General features: G+C 42.9%; 2 protein-coding genes across 3 annotated transcripts in view; one reads left to right on the top strand and one right to left on the bottom strand.

Annotated features, from left to right (window-relative positions):
• Positions 1-8,893, top strand: part of ugcg (UDP-glucose ceramide glucosyltransferase) — a 26,076-nt gene extending 17,183 nt beyond the window's left edge. For both annotated transcript variants that reach the window (XM_028601361.1, XM_028601360.1), the window contains 5 exons: positions 71-249; positions 6,420-6,506; positions 7,315-7,422; positions 7,747-7,825; positions 8,601-8,893. In XM_028601361.1, the coding sequence (XP_028457162.1) occupies positions 71-249; positions 6,420-6,506; positions 7,315-7,422; positions 7,747-7,825; positions 8,601-8,771 (624 nt within the window). In that variant the 3' untranslated portion in view covers positions 8,772-8,893. The remainder of the gene's footprint in view (positions 1-70; positions 250-6,419; positions 6,507-7,314; positions 7,423-7,746; positions 7,826-8,600) is intronic.
• LOC114570782 (uncharacterized) overlaps positions 1-17,500 on the bottom strand; it is a 645,073-nt gene that overhangs the window by 478,087 nt on the left and 149,486 nt on the right. The window lies entirely within an intron of this gene.

Here is a 17,500-nt window from a genome sequence, read left to right as displayed (position 1 = left end):
TACCTTGGTGCTAACAGATGCTAACGCTACCTTGGTGCTAACAGATGCTAATGCTACGCTGTGTTGCCAGGTGTACTTTGGGACGTCCCACCCCCGGTCCTACATCTCGGCCAACGTGACGGGGATAAAGTGCGTGACGGGAATGTCCTGTCTGATGAGGAAGGACGTGCTGGACCAGGCCGGAGGACTGGTGTCCTTCGCCCAGTACATCGCCGAGGACTACTTCATGGCTAAGGCCATCGCTGACAGGTTAGCATCTTACTTCATGGCTAAGGCCATCGCTGACAGGTTAGCATCTTACTTCATGGCTAAGGCCATCGCTGACAGGTTAGCATCTTACTTCATGGCTAAGGCCATCGCTGACAGGTTAGCATCTTACTTCATGGCTAAGGCCATCGCTGACAGGTTAGCATCTTACTTCATGGCTAAGGCCATCGCTGACAGGTTAGCATCTTACTTCATGGCTAAGGCCATCGCTGACAGGTTAGCATCTTACTTCATGGCTAAGGCCATCGCTGACAGGTTAGCATCTTACTTCATGGCTAAGGCCATCAGACAGGTTAGCATCTTACTTCATGGCTAAGGCCATCGCTGACAGGTTAGCATCTTACTTCATGGCTAAGGCCATCGCTGACAGGTTAGCATCTTACTTCATGGCTAAGGCCATCGCTGACAGGTTAGCATCTTACTTCATGGCTAAGGCCATCGCTGACAGGTTAGCATCTTACTTCATGGCTAAGGCCATCAGACAGGTTAGCATCTTACTTCATGGCTAAGGCCATCGCTGACAGGTTAGCATCTTACTTCATGGCTAAGGCCATCGCTGACAGGTTAGCATCTTACTTCATGGCTAAGACCATCAGACAGGTTAGCATCTTACTTCATGGCTAAGGTCATCGCTGACAGGTTAGCATCTTACTTCATGGCTAAGGTCATCGCTGACAGGTTAGCATCTTACTTCATGGCTAAGGCCATCGCTGACAGGTTAGCATCTTACTTCATGGCTAAGACCATCAGACAGGTTAGCATCTTACTTCATGGCTAAGGCCAATAGACAGGTTAGCATCTTACTTCATGGCTAAGGCCATCGCTGACAGGTTAGCATCTTACTTCATGGCTAAGGCCATCGCTGACAGGTTAGCATCTTACTTCATGGCTAAGGCCATCGCTGACAGGTTAGCATCTTACTTCATGGCTAAGGCCATCAGACAGGTTAGCATCTTACTTCATGGCTAAGGCCAATAGACAGGTTAGCATCTTACTTCATGGCTAAGACCATCAGACAGGTTAGCATCTTACTTCATGGCTAAGGCCAATAGACAGGTTAGCATCTTACTTCATGGCTAAGGCCATCGCTGACAGGTTAGCATCTTACTTCATGGCTAAGGTCATCAGACAGGTTAGCATCTTACTTCATGGCTAAGGCCATCAGACAGGTTAGCATCTTACTTCATGGCTAAGACCATCAGACAGGTTAGCATCTTACTTCATGGCTAAGACCATCAGACAGGTTAGCATCTTACTTCATGGCTAAGACCATCAGACAGGTTAGCATCTTACTTCATGGCTAAGGCCATCAGACAGGTTAGCATCTTACTTCATGGCTAAGGCCATCGCTGACAGGTTAGCATCTTACTTCATGGCTAAGACCATCAGACAGGTTAGCATCTTACTTCATGGCTAAGGCCATCAGACAGGTTAGCATCTTACTTCATGGCTAAGGCCATCGCTGACAGGTTAGCATCTTACTTCATGGCTAAGGCCATCGCTGACAGGTTAGCTCCTTACTTCATGGCTAAGGCCATCGCTGACAGGTTAGCATCTTACTTCATGGCTAAGACCATCAGACAGGTTAGCATCTTACTTCATGGCTAAGACCATCAGACAGGTTAGCATCTTACTTCATGGCTAAGGCCATCAGACAGGTTAGCATCTTACTTCATGGCTAAGGCCATCGCTGACAGGTTAGCATCTTACTTCATGGCTAAGGCCATCAGACAGGTTAGCTCCTTACTTCATGGCTAAGGCCATCGCTGACAGGTTAGCATCTTACTTCATGGCTAAGGCCATCAGACAGGTTAGCATCTTACTTCATGGCTAAGGCCAATAGACAGGTTAGCATCTTACTTCATGGCTAAGGCCATCGCTGACAGGTTAGCATCTTACTTCATGGCTAAGGCCATCGCTGACAGGTTAGCATCTTACTTCATGGCTAAGGCCATCGCTGACAGGTTAGCATCTTACTTCATGGCTAAGGCCATCAGACAGGTTAGCATCTTACTTCATGGCTAAGGCCATCGCTGACAGGTTAGCATCTTACTTCATGGCTAAGGCCATCGCTGACAGGTTAGCATCTTACTTCATGGCTAAGGCCATCGCTGACAGGTTAGCATCTTACTTCATGGCTAAGGTCATCGCTGACAGGTTAGCATCTTACTTCATGGCTAAGGCCATCGCTGACAGGTTAGCATCTTACTTCATGGCTAAGACCATCAGACAGGTTAGCATCTTACTTCATGGCTAAGGTCATCGCTGACAGGTTAGCATCTTACTTCATGGCTAAGGTCATCGCTGACAGGTTAGCATCTTACTTCATGGCTAAGGCCATCGCTGACAGGTTAGCATCTTACTTCATGGCTAAGACCATCAGACAGGTTAGCATCTTACTTCATGGCTAAGGCCAATAGACAGGTTAGCATCTTACTTCATGGCTAAGGCCATCGCTGACAGGTTAGCATCTTACTTCATGGCTAAGGCCATCGCTGACAGGTTAGCATCTTACTTCATGGCTAAGGCCATCGCTGACAGGTTAGCATCTTACTTCATGGCTAAGGCCATCAGACAGGTTAGCATCTTACTTCATGGCTAAGGCCAATAGACAGGTTAGCATCTTACTTCATGGCTAAGGCCATCAGACAGGTTAGCATCTTACTTCATGGCTAAGGCCAATAGACAGGTTAGCATCTTACTTCATGGCTAAGGCCATCGCTGACAGGTTAGCATCTTACTTCATGGCTAAGGTCATCAGACAGGTTAGCATCTTACTTCATGGCTAAGGCCATCAGACAGGTTAGCATCTTACTTCATGGCTAAGGCCATCAGACAGGTTAGCATCTTACTTCATGGCTAAGGCCATCGCTGACAGGTTAGCATCTTACTTCATGGCTAAGGTCATCAGACAGGTTAGCATCTTACTTCATGGCTAAGGCCATCAGACAGGTTAGCATCTTACTTCATGGCTAAGACCATCAGACAGGTTAGCATCTTACTTCATGGCTAAGACCATCAGACAGGTTAGCATCTTACTTCATGGCTAAGACCATCAGACAGGTTAGCATCTTACTTCATGGCTAAGGCCATCAGACAGGTTAGCATCTTACTTCATGGCTAAGGCCATCGCTGACAGGTTAGCATCTTACTTCATGGCTAAGACCATCAGACAGGTTAGCATCTTACTTCATGGCTAAGGCCATCAGACAGGTTAGCATCTTACTTCATGGCTAAGGCCATCGCTGACAGGTTAGCATCTTACTTCATGGCTAAGGCCATCGCTGACAGGTTAGCTCCTTACTTCATGGCTAAGGCCATCGCTGACAGGTTAGCATCTTACTTCATGGCTAAGACCATCAGACAGGTTAGCATCTTACTTCATGGCTAAGACCATCAGACAGGTTAGCATCTTATTTCATGGCTAAGGCCATCAGACAGGTTAGCATCTTACTTCATGGCTAAGGCCATCGCTGACAGGTTAGCATCTTACTTCATGGCTAAGGCCATCAGACAGGTTAGCTCCTTACTTCATGGCTAAGGCCATCGCTGACAGGTTAGCATCTTACTTCATGGCTAAGGCCATCAGACAGGTTAGCATCTTACTTCATGGCTAAGGCCAATAGACAGGTTAGCATCTTACTTCATGGCTAAGGCCATCGCTGACAGGTTAGCATCTTACTTCATGGCTAAGGCCATCGCTGACAGGTTAGCATCTTACTTCATGGCTAAGGCCATCGCTGACAGGTTAGCATCTTACTTCATGGCTAAGGCCATCAGACAGGTTAGCATCTTACTTCATGGCTAAGGCCATCAGACAGGTTAGCATCTTACTTCATGGCTAAGGCCAATAGACAGGTTAGCATCTTACTTCATTGCTAAGGCCATCGCTGACAGGTTAGCATCTTACTTCATGGCTAAGGTCATCAGACAGGTTAGCATCTTACTTCATGGCTAAGGCCATCAGACAGGTTAGCATCTTACTTCATGGCTAAGGCCATCAGACAGGTTAGCATCTTACTTCATGGCTAAGGCCATCGCTGACAGGTTAGCATCTTACTTCATGGCTAAGGTCATCAGACAGGTTAGCATCTTACTTCATGGCTAAGGCCATCAGACAGGTTAGCATCTTACTTCATGGCTAAGACCATCAGACAGGTTAGCATCTTACTTCATGGCTAAGACCATCAGACAGGTTAGCATCTTACTTCATGGCTAAGACCATCAGACAGGTTAGCATCTTACTTCATGGCTAAGGCCATCAGACAGGTTAGCATCTTACTTCATGGCTAAGGCCATCAGACAGGTTAGCATCTTACTTCATGGCTAAGGCCATCAGACAGGTTAGCATCTTACTTCATGGCTAAGGCCATCGCTGACAGGTTAGCATCTTACTTCATGGCTAAGACCATCAGACAGGTTAGCATCTTACTTCATGGCTAAGGCCATCGCTGACAGGTTAGCATCTTACTTCATGGCTAAGGCCATCGCTGACAGGTTAGCTCCTTACTTCATGGCTAAGGCCATCGCTGACAGGTTAGCATCTTACTTCATGGCTAAGACCATCAGACAGGTTAGCATCTTACTTCATGGCTAAGGCCATCAGACAGGTTAGCATCTTACTTCATGGCTAAGGCCATCGCTGACAGGTTAGCATCTTACTTCATGGCTAAGGCCATCGCTGACAGGTTTGCTCCTTACTTCATGGCTAAGGCCATCGCTGACAGGTTAGCATCTTACTTCATGGCTAAGACCATCAGACAGGTTAGCATCTTACTTCATGGCTAAGGCCATCAGACAGGTTAGCATCTTACTTCATGGCTAAGTCCATCGCTGACAGGTTAGCATCTTACTTCATGGCTAAGGCCATCAGACAGGTTAGCTCCTTACTTCATGGCTAAGGCCATCGCTGACAGGTTAGCATCTTACTTCATGGCTAAGGCCATCAGACAGGTTAGCATCTTACTTCATGGCTAAGACCATCGCTGACAGGTTAGCATCTTACTTCATGGCTAAGGCCATCAGACAGGTTAGCATCTTACTTCATGGCTAAGGCCATCGCTGACAGGTTAGCATCTTACTTCATGGCTAAGGCCATCGCTGACAGGTTAGCATCTTACTTCATGGCTAAGGCCATCGCTGACAGGTTAGCATCTTACTTCATGGCTAAGACCATCAGACAGGTTAGCATCTTACTTCATGGCTAAGACCATCAGACAGGTTAGCATCTTGCATTCATTTCAGCCATTAAAGGGCCCATATCATGAAAAAAAATCACTTTTTCTGGGATTATTATTTTGTGTTATTTTGTGTCTCTGGTGCTTCCACACACTTTAGTCCTTACCTAGGTACTGTCAGGGCCCTCATACTCTGCTTCTGACTGGCTAGTAGTCCTTACCTAGGTACTGTCAGGGCCCTCATACTCTGCTTCTGACTGGCTAGTAGTCCTTACCTAGGTACTGTCAGGGCCCCTCATACTCTGCTTCTGACTGGCTAGTAGTCCTTACCTAGGTACTGTCAGGGCCCTCATACTCTGCTTCTGACTGGCTAGTAGTCCTTACCTAGGTACTGTCGGGGCCCTCATACTCTGCTTCTGACTGGCTAGTAGTCCTTACCTAGGTACTGTCGGGGCCCTCATACTCTGCTTCTGACTGGCTAGTAGTCCTTACCTAGGTACTGTCGGGGCCCTCATACTCTGCTTCTGACTGGCTAGTAGTCCTTACCTAGGTACTGTCGGGGCCCCTCATACTCTGCTTCTGACTGGCTAGTAGTCCTTACCTAGCTACTGAGCATGTGTGACTCCCAACAAAGATGTTACAGCAGTGAGATGTCTCACTCTGTAGCTCAAACAGAGACCTGAACACAGGGTGAAAAGAGGAGCTGCAGCAATGTGCAGTAAAACTAAAATATGGTGTTTTCTGATAATTAAACCATGTAAACCTATTCTGGTACAACCTTAAAATACAGTTATGAACCTGAAGATGAGCAGAATATGAGACAACACACATTAATCACCTCTCTGTCAGTGTGCCGTGTTTGGTGAGAGCTGCTGAACTCAATGAGATCTATTGTGTTAGCATGTTAGCATGTTAGCTGTGGGTAGAAAGTAAAGTGTGTGTGTGTGTGTGTGTGTGTGTGTGTGTCTCTTTTAGGGGCTGGAAGTTCTCCATGGCGACGCAGGTGGCGATGCAGAACTCAGGCTCTTACTCCATTGGTCAGTTCCAGTCCCGCATGATCAGGTGACCTTTCTCTTCATTTAATCGGTCCATCTTAAAGGGACAGAACATGTTAACGTGTGTTAGCATGGATGCTAATTAGCATTGGCTATTACAATAGTTATTACAATAGTTATTACAATAGTTATTACAATAGTTATTACAATAGTTATTCATTGATACCAGATCACAAACACACAGGGAGAGACTTTATTAATTAAATGTGTGTGTCTCTGTGTGTGTCTCTCTATATGTGTGTGTGTGTGTGTCTGTGTGTGTGTGTGTGTGTGTATGACTGTGTGTGTGTGTGTGTGTGTGTGTGTGTGTGTGTGTGTGTGTGTATGTATGTATGACTGTGTGTGTGTGTGTGTGTGTGTGTGTGTGTGTGTGTGTGTGTGTGTGTGTGTGTGTGTGTGTGTGTGTGTGTGTCTGTGTCTGTGTGTGTGTGTGTGTGTGTGTGTGTGTGTGTGTGTGTGTGTGTGTGTGTGTGTGTGTGTGTGTGTGTGTGTGTGTGTGTGTGTGTGTGTGTGTGTGTGTGTGTGTGTGTGTGTGTGTGTGTGTGTGTGTGTGTGTGTGTGTGTGTCTCTGTCTGTGTGTGTGTGTTTGTCTCTGTCTCTGTGTGTGTGTGTGTGTGTGTGTGTGTGTGTGTCTCTGTGTGTGTGTGTGTGTGTGTGTGTGTGTGTGTGTGTGTGTGTGTGTGTGTGTGTGTGTGTGTGTGTGTGTGTGTGTGTGTGTGTGTGTGTGTGTGTGTGTGTCTCTGTGTGTGTGTGTCTCTGTGTGTGTGTGTGTCTCTGTGTGTGTGTCTCTGTGTGTGTGTGTGTGTGTGTGTGTGGTGGACCAAGCTGAGGATCAACATGCTACCTGGCACCGTGCTGGAGCCCGTCTCCGAGTGCTTCCTGGCCAGCCTCATCATTGGCTGGGCTGCTCATTATGTGTTCAGGTACGCAGCCAATCACAGAGCAGGGCTTAGATCAGGCTCCTAGTGTTAGGGAGACTAACAGCTGTTTGCTTGTTGCATTTAAAACTAAAAAAGGAAATAAACATTTTATTGAACACATTGAATTGAACTGTTAAATGATAAAGTGTTTTCTACTGGTATGTTCTGTTCGAGACTTTCAAACGTGTGTGTGTGTGTGTGTGTGTGTGTGTGTGTGTGTGTGTGTGTGTGTGTGTGTGTGTGTGTGTGTGTGTGTGTGTGTGTGTGTGTGTGTGTGTGTGTGTGTGTGTGTGTGTGTGTGTGTGTGTGTGTGTGTGTGTGTTGCAGGTGGGACATGATGGTCTTCTTCATGTGTCACTGTCTGGCCTGGTTTATCTCCGACTACATCCAGCTCACAGGAGTTCAGGTACTCACATCACATGCTTTTATTTTGAAAGGGTGTAATATCCTGTGCCAGTCTCTGATTGGCTGTGTGTGTGATGACCTCACCCTTTAGGGCGGGGCTGTGTGTTTCTCTGTTTGATATCCTGTGCCTGTCTCTGATTGGCTGTGTGTTTCTCTGTGTAATATCCTTTGCCTGTCTCTGATTGGCTGTGTGTTTCTCTGTATAATCTCCTGTGCCTGTCTCTGATTGGCTGTGTGTTTCTCTGTGTAATCTCCGGTACCTGTCTCTGATTGGCTGTGTGTTTCTCTGTGTAATGTCCTGTGCCTGTCTCTGATTGGCTGTGTGTTTCTCTGTGTAATCTCCGGTACCTGTCTCTGATTGGCTGTGTGTTTCTCTGTGTAATCTCCTGTGCCTGTCTCTGATTGGCTGTGTGTTTCTCTGTGTAATCTCCTGTGTCTGTCTCTGATTGGCTGTGTGTGTCTTTAGGGCGGGGCTCTGTGTTTCTCTGTGTAATATCCTGTGCCTGTCTCTGATTGGCTGTGTGTTTCTCTGTGTAATATCCTGTGCCTGTCTCTGATTGGCTGTGTGTTTCTCTGTGTGATCTCCTGTGTCTGTCTCTGATTGGCTGTGTGTGTTTTTAGGGCGGGGCTCTGTGCTTCTCTGTGTAATATCCTGTGCCTGTCTCTGATTGGCTGTGTGTTTCTCTGTGTAATATCCTGTGCCTGTCTCTGATTGGCTGTGTGTTTCTCTGTGTGATCTCCTGTGTCTGTCTCTGATTGGCTGTGTGTGTCTTTAGGGCGGGGCTCTGTGCTTCTCTAAGCTGGACTTCGCGGTGGCCTGGTTCATCCGAGAGTCTCTGGCCGTGCAGATCTTCCTGTCGGCGCTGTGGGACCCGACCATCAGCTGGAGGACCGGTCGCTACCGGTTACGCTGCGGAGGCACCGCCGACGAGATCCTCGACGTCTAGTCGCCACGGCAACGCCCAAAACCTTACCCGCCGCGGCAACCGCCTGGCACCTTCACAGAGAGAGAGAGAGAGAGAGAGAGAGAGAGAGACTGTTTTCTGTTTTTTATCAGGTGTGTGTGTGTGTGTGTGTGTGTGTGTGTGTTTAACTTTTATGTTTTTTTTTTTTTTTTTGGTGCTCTATATATATAAATATATAAAACTCAGTGATGCCAGAACAAGCCAATGAGAGCGCAGGAGGATTTAAAAATAAATAAAAATAATAATAAAAATAATTTAAAAAATAAAATAAAACAGGAAGGAGTGAGACATCGCACTGATCGTCCTGGTCTTTGATCGGAGGAATAAAATGAAAAAATCAAAGCCGAAAAAAGAAACCTTTTTTTTTTTTACTTGCTTGTTTTTGGGAAAAGATGTCACTTTTTTGTAGTTTTTGTGTGTGTGGGGGTTGTAGTTCTAACTGGAGATGGTGCGATACTGTGAGTGCGTTAGCTGCCGATAGCGAGTACATCCCCCCCCCCCTTCTTCTTCTTCTTCTTCTTCTCCGAGAATACAGACGGGACGTTTCGTTTTTCATCTTATAGGCTCCTTGATTGCTAAAGTTCATAGACGTATATCTATGGCTAACGTTAGCTCACGACGCTGTTAGCATCTAGTAGGCTACTTGATTGCTAACGTTCATAGATATATATCTATGGCTAACGTTAGCTCACGATGCCGTTAGCATCTTATAGGCTACTTGATTGCTAAAGTTCATAGACGTATATCTATGGCTAACGTTAGCTCACGACGCTGTTAGCATCTAGTAGGCTACTTGATTGCTAACGTTCATAGATATATATCTATGGCTAACGTTAGCTCACGATGCCGTTAGCATCTTATAGGCTACTTGATTGCTAAAGTTCATAGACGTATATCTATGGCTAACGTTAGCTCACGGCGCTGTTAGCATCTAGTAGGCTACTTGATTGCTAACGTTCATAGATATATATCTATGGCTAACGTTAGCTCACAATGTTGTTAGCATCTTATAGGCTACTTGATTGCTAAAGTTCATAGACGTATATCTATGGCTAACGTTAGCTCACGACGCTGTTAGCATCTAGTAGGCTACTTGATTGCTAACGTTCATAGATATATATCTATGGCTAACGTTAGCTCACAATGTTGTTAGCATCTTATAGGCTACTTGATTGCTAAAGTTCATAGACGTATATCTATGGCTAACGTTAGCTCACGACGCTGTTAGCATCTAGTAGGCTACTTGACTGCTAACGTTCATAGATATATATCTATGGCTAACGTTAGCTCACAATGTTGTTAGCATCTTATAGGCTACTTGATTGCTAAAGTTCATAGACGTATATCTATGGCTAACGTTAGCTCACGACGCTGTTAGCATCTAGTAGGCTACTTGATTGCTAAAGTTCATAGATGTATATCTATGGCTAACGTTAGCTCACGACGCTGTTAGCATCTAGTAGGCTACTTGATTGCTAAAGTTCATAGATGTATATCTATGACTAACGTTAGCTCACAACGCCGTTAGCATAGGCTACTTGATTGCTAAAGTTCATAGATTTATATCTATGGCTAACGTTAGCTCACAACGCCGTTAGCATAGGCTACTTGATTGCTAAAGTTCATAGATGTATATCTATGGCTAACCTTAGCTCACGGCGCTGTTAGCATCTTGTAGGCTACTTGTCTCCCATCGGGCAGAGACAGCAGACAGTAGCGGAGTCGGGTAACGTTCAGGGACCGGTCCAGATGAGTGAAGAACAGTTCATAGACACAACAAGTCAACAACAACAACAACAAGTCAACAACGAGACAGAAAAGCCACCTAAAAACCCGACAACAATGACTTAAAAAAACTCGTCTTAAAAGGCGACAAAAACTTTGAAACGCGACGACAGGAAACGGTGCGATAGTCAAAATAAAACCGACAAAAAGTCTGAATGGTTTTCTCAAAGGTCGGCTACGTTTTTGAATAGGATCTGATATATATATATATATATATATATATATATATATATATATATATATATATATATATATATATAAAAGATAAAGTAATCTATTACAAACAGGACGAGAGTCACATGAAGACATTTGCTGCTTTTCACACGTTTTTGTAACTTTTTAATTTATTGTCATCAGAGAGTTCAGCTGATTATATGTATATTATAAATACACATCTCTCTCTGAATCTGCGTCGTTATCGTCTGAAAACCAGTTTCCTGTCGTCTTGTTTCGGGGCCCAAATCTTACTGTGAACGTTAAGGTCCAGACAGTCGGACTCAGTGACCCAATCTGATTGGTGGAGAGCAGGATGAGCATCACTAGAGTCTCTCAAAACCTGATGAAAATCTCTTAAACTGACCTTTGTTGATCTGAGATGAAGACAGATTCAGCAGCTACATCGCAGCCTATTTCTCTCTTCACATGTTTTCAGAAACATGTTTCGGTGAAAATATTTTAGTCCGATATGAGATCGGATTCTGAACGAGCCGCCATGTTGGTCAGGGAGAAACCAGACCCGTGGGTGGGTGTGTTTGTTTTTGGGGCAACAAATCCAGATTAGCTCCCCCTGTTGTTATAGAGACGTATCAGGTCTCGTCTCTTCGGTGGTCTGAGGAACTTTTTGGACCAACTCGGGGAGACTGATCAGTCCCACTGGCTCTACTGCCGTCTGATTGGTGGGTCTGATTGGTGGGTCTGGGTCTGATTGGTGGGTCTGATTGGTGGGTCTGGGTCTGATTGGTGGGTCTGGGTCTGATTGACGTTGTGTTCTCTCTGAGAGCTCCGTGTTAACGAGACTGAATCAGGAGATGGTTATCGTCCGTGGTTACGACGTCTACCAGCGATTTAACCCTCCTGTTGTTGACTTTTAGTGTTTTATCGGAAAATATGGGACGTAGAAATAAGCGCTGAAAATGTGTAGAAGAAAAATGTAAACGACAATTTGAAACGTTGTGAAAGAAAGACGTAGGAGGAAGACGGGAAGACGAGACCAACAGATGGACTCTGGGTTCCCGCCGGTTGGTCTGGTGAATATTTGGGGGTGTTGGGTTGGTAGTTTGGTGGTTTCTGTCTCTGATCTGGTCTCTGTGGTGGAGGCTTCTGACGTGAAATGTCGAGTCGCTGACGAAGACTAGACAAGAAAAGGTTTTTCTTCCGTTAAGTTTTGACCCTTGTTTACCCCCCCTCCCCCCGAACAAACAAACAACAACAACAACCCAAGCACGACAACAAGCACTGAGCGAAGTCTGAAGTATTGAGATTCTGTGGTTGCGACATTTCACCAAAACATCCGAAAAATCTGAAACGCAAAAATACAAAAAATACACCGGACCAAAAATATGAGACAAAAAAATCCACATTTCTGAACTTCTGTTTAGTAGTCGATACACTGTTTGTGTGTGTGTGTGTGTGTGTGTGTGTGTGTGTGTGTGTGTGTGTGTGTGTGTGTGTGTGTGTGTGTGTGTTGTGTGTGTGTGTGTGTGTGTGTGTGTGTGTGTGTGTGTGTGTGTGTGTGTTTTTAAAGCTGTGTTGCTTCACTGTTAGCTGTTAGCGTAGCCGGGGGGAGGGGGGGGGTGGGGGGGTTTGATTGATGACATTGAGTCGGACGAACCTCGGCCAGCGTCCAATAGGAACGCTGCGATTCCTCTTTTGTTTAGTGTCAGGTTTTTTTTAAGATTACTATTATCTGCTGGAGTTTGCAAACCGACCAATCCCATCTGAGGATCGTGTCAACACATGAACAATAAAGTTTTATCCATTGAAAAGCTGAACTTTGGTGTGTTTTGTTTGTTTGGAAATGATGGAGAGAAAGTGGGCGGAGCCGGCAGAAACCGAGCGCAGCCATTGGTTAGATCAGTGTTTCTTTATATAGACCTTAGTGGTCCCCTAATACTGTATCTGAAGTCTCTTTTATATAGACCTTAGTGGTCCCCTAATACTGTATCTGAAGTCTCTTTTATATAGACCTTAGTGGTCCCCTAATACTGTATCTGAAGTCTCTTTTATATAGACCTTAGTGGTCCCCTAATACTGTATCTGAAGTCTCTTTTATATAGACCTTAGTGGTCCTCTAATACTGTATCTGAAGTCTCTTTTATATAGACCTTAGTGGTCCCCTAATACTGTATCTGAAGTCTCTTTTATATAGACCTTAGTGGTCCCCTAATACTGTATCTGAAGTCTCTTTTATATAGACCTTAGTGGTCCCCTAATACTGTATCTGAAGTCTCTTTTATATAGACCTTAGTGGTCCCCTAATACTGTATCTGAAGTCTCTTTTATATAGACCTTAGTGGTCCCCTAATACTGTATCTGAAGTCTCTTTTATATAGACCTTAGTGGTCCCCTAATACTGTATCTGAAGTCTCTTTTATATAGACCTTAGTGGTCCCCTAATACTGTATCTGAAGTCTCTTTTATATAGACCTTAGTGGTCCCCTAATACTGTATCTGAAGTCTCTTTATATAGACCTTAGTGGTCCCCTAATACTGTATCTGAAGTCTCTTTTATATAGACCTTAGTGGTCCCCTAATACTGTATCTGAAGTCTCTTTATATAGACCTTAGTGGTCCCCTAATACTGTATCTGAAGTCTCTTTATAGACCTTAGTGGTCCCCTAATACTGTATCTGAAGTCTCTTTTATATAGACCTTAGTGGTCCCCTAATACTGTATCTGAAGTCTCTTTTATATAGACCTTAGTGGTCCCCTAATACTGTATCTGAAGTCTCTTTTATATAGACCTTAGTGGTCCCCTAATACTGTATCTGAAGTCTCTTTTATATAGACCTTAGTGGTCCCCTAATACTGTATCTGAAGTCTCTTTATATAGACCTTAGTGGTCCCCTAATACTGTATCTGAAGTCTCTTTTATATAGACCTTAGTGGTCCCCTAATACTGTATCTGAAGTCTCTTTTATATAGACCTTAGTGGTCCCCTAATACTGTATCTGAAGTCTCTTTTATATAGACCTTAGTGGTCCCCTAATACTGTATCTGAAGTCTCTTTTATATAGACCTTAGTGGTCCCCTAATACTGTATCTGAAGTCTCTTTATATAGACCTTAGTGGTCCTCTAGTAGTTACAGCTTATGCATAAGGAATCAGACTTCCTTCAAGACAATCCTTCTTCAAAGTCCTTCTGCAACCATGTATGTGCCGTTATCAGTGGACCTGGTCCAGGTCTCTGGTTCCCACCATAATTTGTGCCGATCCATCACTAGACCATTGTTCTCTCTGGGTATCTGGCCAGTTCATTTGGATACTGTGTTAATGGATGAACTGAACGAGTCTTATCACTACCTCTCCCAGGCCTTTAGACACACAGAAAGCAAGGTCAGGATGGCTCGAGACTCTCTTACTAATGTTCTACCAAATATATTCTTCAAATATTACTGTTAAATATCAAGTTTCCACCTGACCTGCCTCATTAATGGACTGTCAATCACCACTAAGACCACGCCCCTTTCCTAACTTATATAACCCTTGAGGGCTGTGGCACTCTTTTCCCTCCAAACTAACCAGGCAGAACCAAGAGGAGTGATGTGAGTTTAATGGACCTTTCCATTGTATAACTCTTAATATTTGGTCACATTGAATGTTATGCCTTAAAGTTGAATGTATAGTGTTTGATTTCAGGGTGAAATCCTGTTTAAAGTTAAGAGAAAACCCAAGTACAGACTACGGATGCATTACTAATGTAAGTCCAGCTGAATCCAACCTAATTTGTTATGATTGATTGTTGAAAGACACAATCGTACGTGTATTGTTTTGATTACAATGTGCAGAATGACTTCACGGTGCCTGTTTATGTGTATTTCTTTATATTTCTCACCAGTGATCAGTTCACAGGGAGTAAGTGGAGGGAGAAGGGAGCTTACACAGGGAGAGGGTTGCCTGGGTCAATAAAAAAATTGGATCTTTAAACTGTTCTTCCTATTTTCTGTTTTTTATTCAGACGATCAGAAATTAAAAAAATTACTAAATTGCGTCTGAGCTCCAGTTATTCAATACTGCCGTGGTATTCTCTCCCTCGTACCGCCTAGCCACTCGACACCATCAGTTGCCCCTCTGACCCCCAAAGTCTATCATTTACCATTTTGGTTTTTGGTCCATATGCAGTTAATGAGCTGCATATTCCCTAAAAGTAGAGGAAGAGAATACAATGGCAGTATTATGAATAATTGGAGCTCAGATGCAATTTTGTAATTTTCTACATTTCTGATCCTCTGAATAAAAGTTTAAAGACCCAATTTTTTTTATTTGTCAAGGTGGAAAAAAAAAGAAAAATTGGATAATCTCAAGGGCAAGTATTCATGACCCCTTTTAAAATGTTTTAATCTTTGAGTTTAAAGAAGATTATTTTAATATTAGGATAGAATTTATTTTGCATTGGGACGCCAGTCTTTTTATTTTATTTATTTATTGATTAAGTCCCATCCCCCTAACTCTGACCTTAACCCCGTTAGGTTTGGGTTAAAACGCAGAGCCCAGAATGAGTGCTACGAGGGGCACGGGCCCAACAGGACCCCTGGTGGGAATAAAACACTTTAAAGAACTCCTTAAAAAAAACGGGTTCGGTTATATTAAAACAAAAGTGGGCTGTTGAAAAGAAGACCAGATATTATAAGAACCAGTGGACGGGACCGACAGCAGGAGATTCAAACTTTAAATAAAAGGTCACCTCCACAACTACCCTCTCTCCTGGAGACATTACAAAATAAATACATTATATATATATATATATATATATATATATATATATATATATATATATATATATATATATATATATATATCACATACATACATACATACACACATACATGGAGTTACGTAATGAATGAATAAATAAATAAAATAAATAAAAAGCCCTCTAGCTGCCCCTCGTAGCACTCATTCTGGGGTTAAGGTTAGAGTTAGGGGGATAGGACTTAATCAATAAATAAATAAAATAAAAAGACTGGCGTCCCAATACAAAATAAATTCTATCCTAATATTAAAAAAAAATCTTATTTAAACTTCAAAACTTAAAACATTGTAAAGGGGTCAGGAATACTGTCTGAGTTACTTGCCCTTGAGGTTAAGAAAATAAATATACACATACCATTAAAAGTTAGTAATAAGTGCTGTGTTTAAAAAGGGCCACAAAGTAAATAACCATAAATAATTTAAAATACATCATAGAATAAAACCACACTGTTAGTAAAAATGCATCAAACCAAATGCATGTGTATCATCATGTTAAAGTCTTGAGGCAAGCAATTCAATTTGTAATAATAATAATAATAATAATAATGAATATTAGCAATAAAGACAAAAGCACAATTAAATAATGTAATTATTAAATAGGTTACCTTGCGTAGGCCTGAGCCTGGCTAACAGATGCTACTGAAGGGCGGTTAAGAGAATTTGGGGTTTTCTGTTCTGGTTTTTAAAACAATAAAACACACAATTTTTGTTTTTCCTGTTTTGGTTTGAAAACCGAATAATGAATGAACACAGATTGTTCAAATATACATTTTCCACCTTGAAAAATTAAAAAATTGGGTCTTTTAAACCTGTTTTTCCTATTTTCTGTTTTTTTTTTATTCAGAGAATCAGAAATGGAGAAAATTACAAAGTTGTGTCTGAGCTCCAATTATTCCTAATACTGCCACCATGGTGTCCTCTCCTGGCCTGGTGAGACCGATCTCTGTATCTCCGACCACGACCGACCAATCAGCTTTGAGTATGAAGCGTGTTCAGGTGTGAGACCCAACGAGAAGCGACTGAAGTAGAAAGGATTCCTTCATCGAAAGAAGAGCAAAAAAATAAAACAGTACTGGAGGCTTTTCTCGGAGGAAAAGATGTTTCTGCTCTTCTCCCGGCTGGTTTCGGCGAGAGTTTGATCTGATTGGTTGATTTGGCCTGTCCATCACCAACTATAGGTGGTGATGGACAGATGGTTTATCCAATCAGATAACCAGGATTTTCGCTCCCCTTCCCAAAAGTTCTCCAAAGGTAAGTTCCCAGATGGATATGCCGAGCTAATGTGAAGCGATCCATCAGGTGGAGTCAGGTGAGTCCTCTCCCATATGGACCAAAAAAAACCCAAACCGACAGACTTTGGGGGCGGGGCTTAGCTAGGAGGAACGAGGGAGAGAATACCATGGTGGCAGTATTATATATACCATGGCAGTATTATATATATGGTGGCAGTTATATATACCATGGTGTATTATATATACCATGGAAGTTATATATACCATGGCAGTATTATATATACCATGGAGCCATATACCATGGCAGTATTTTATATACCACCACCATTTCTGATATATACCATCTGAATATAATACCATGGCAGTAAAATATATAAAAACTGTTTAAATATCCAAATTTTGTTTTATATATCCAGGTGAAAAAATAATGAAAAGAAAATATTGGATATTTTATACCCATTTTTACCATGTTTTTTATATAAATGTCCGTTTTATATATACCATGGCAGAGCATTATAACCATGATGAGTTACACTGACCAACACCATGGTTGTTCAAATATACCAAGTTTTCATTTTTTTTTTTTCACCTTGAAAAATATAAAAATTGGCATATTTATATAACAGTATTATATATACCATTTCTGTTTTTATATATTCATGGCAGGCGATATATACCATTAGCAACTTATATATATACGTCTGAGGTCCAATTATTCACAAT

This window comes from Perca flavescens, chromosome 16, assembly GCF_004354835.1.
Source record: "Perca flavescens isolate YP-PL-M2 chromosome 16, PFLA_1.0, whole genome shotgun sequence".
NCBI classification, from domain to species: domain Eukaryota; kingdom Metazoa; phylum Chordata; class Actinopteri; order Perciformes; family Percidae; genus Perca; species Perca flavescens.
The sequence above is the reverse complement of the archived record's forward strand: the minus strand, read 5'-3'. Positions and strand labels throughout refer to the sequence as shown.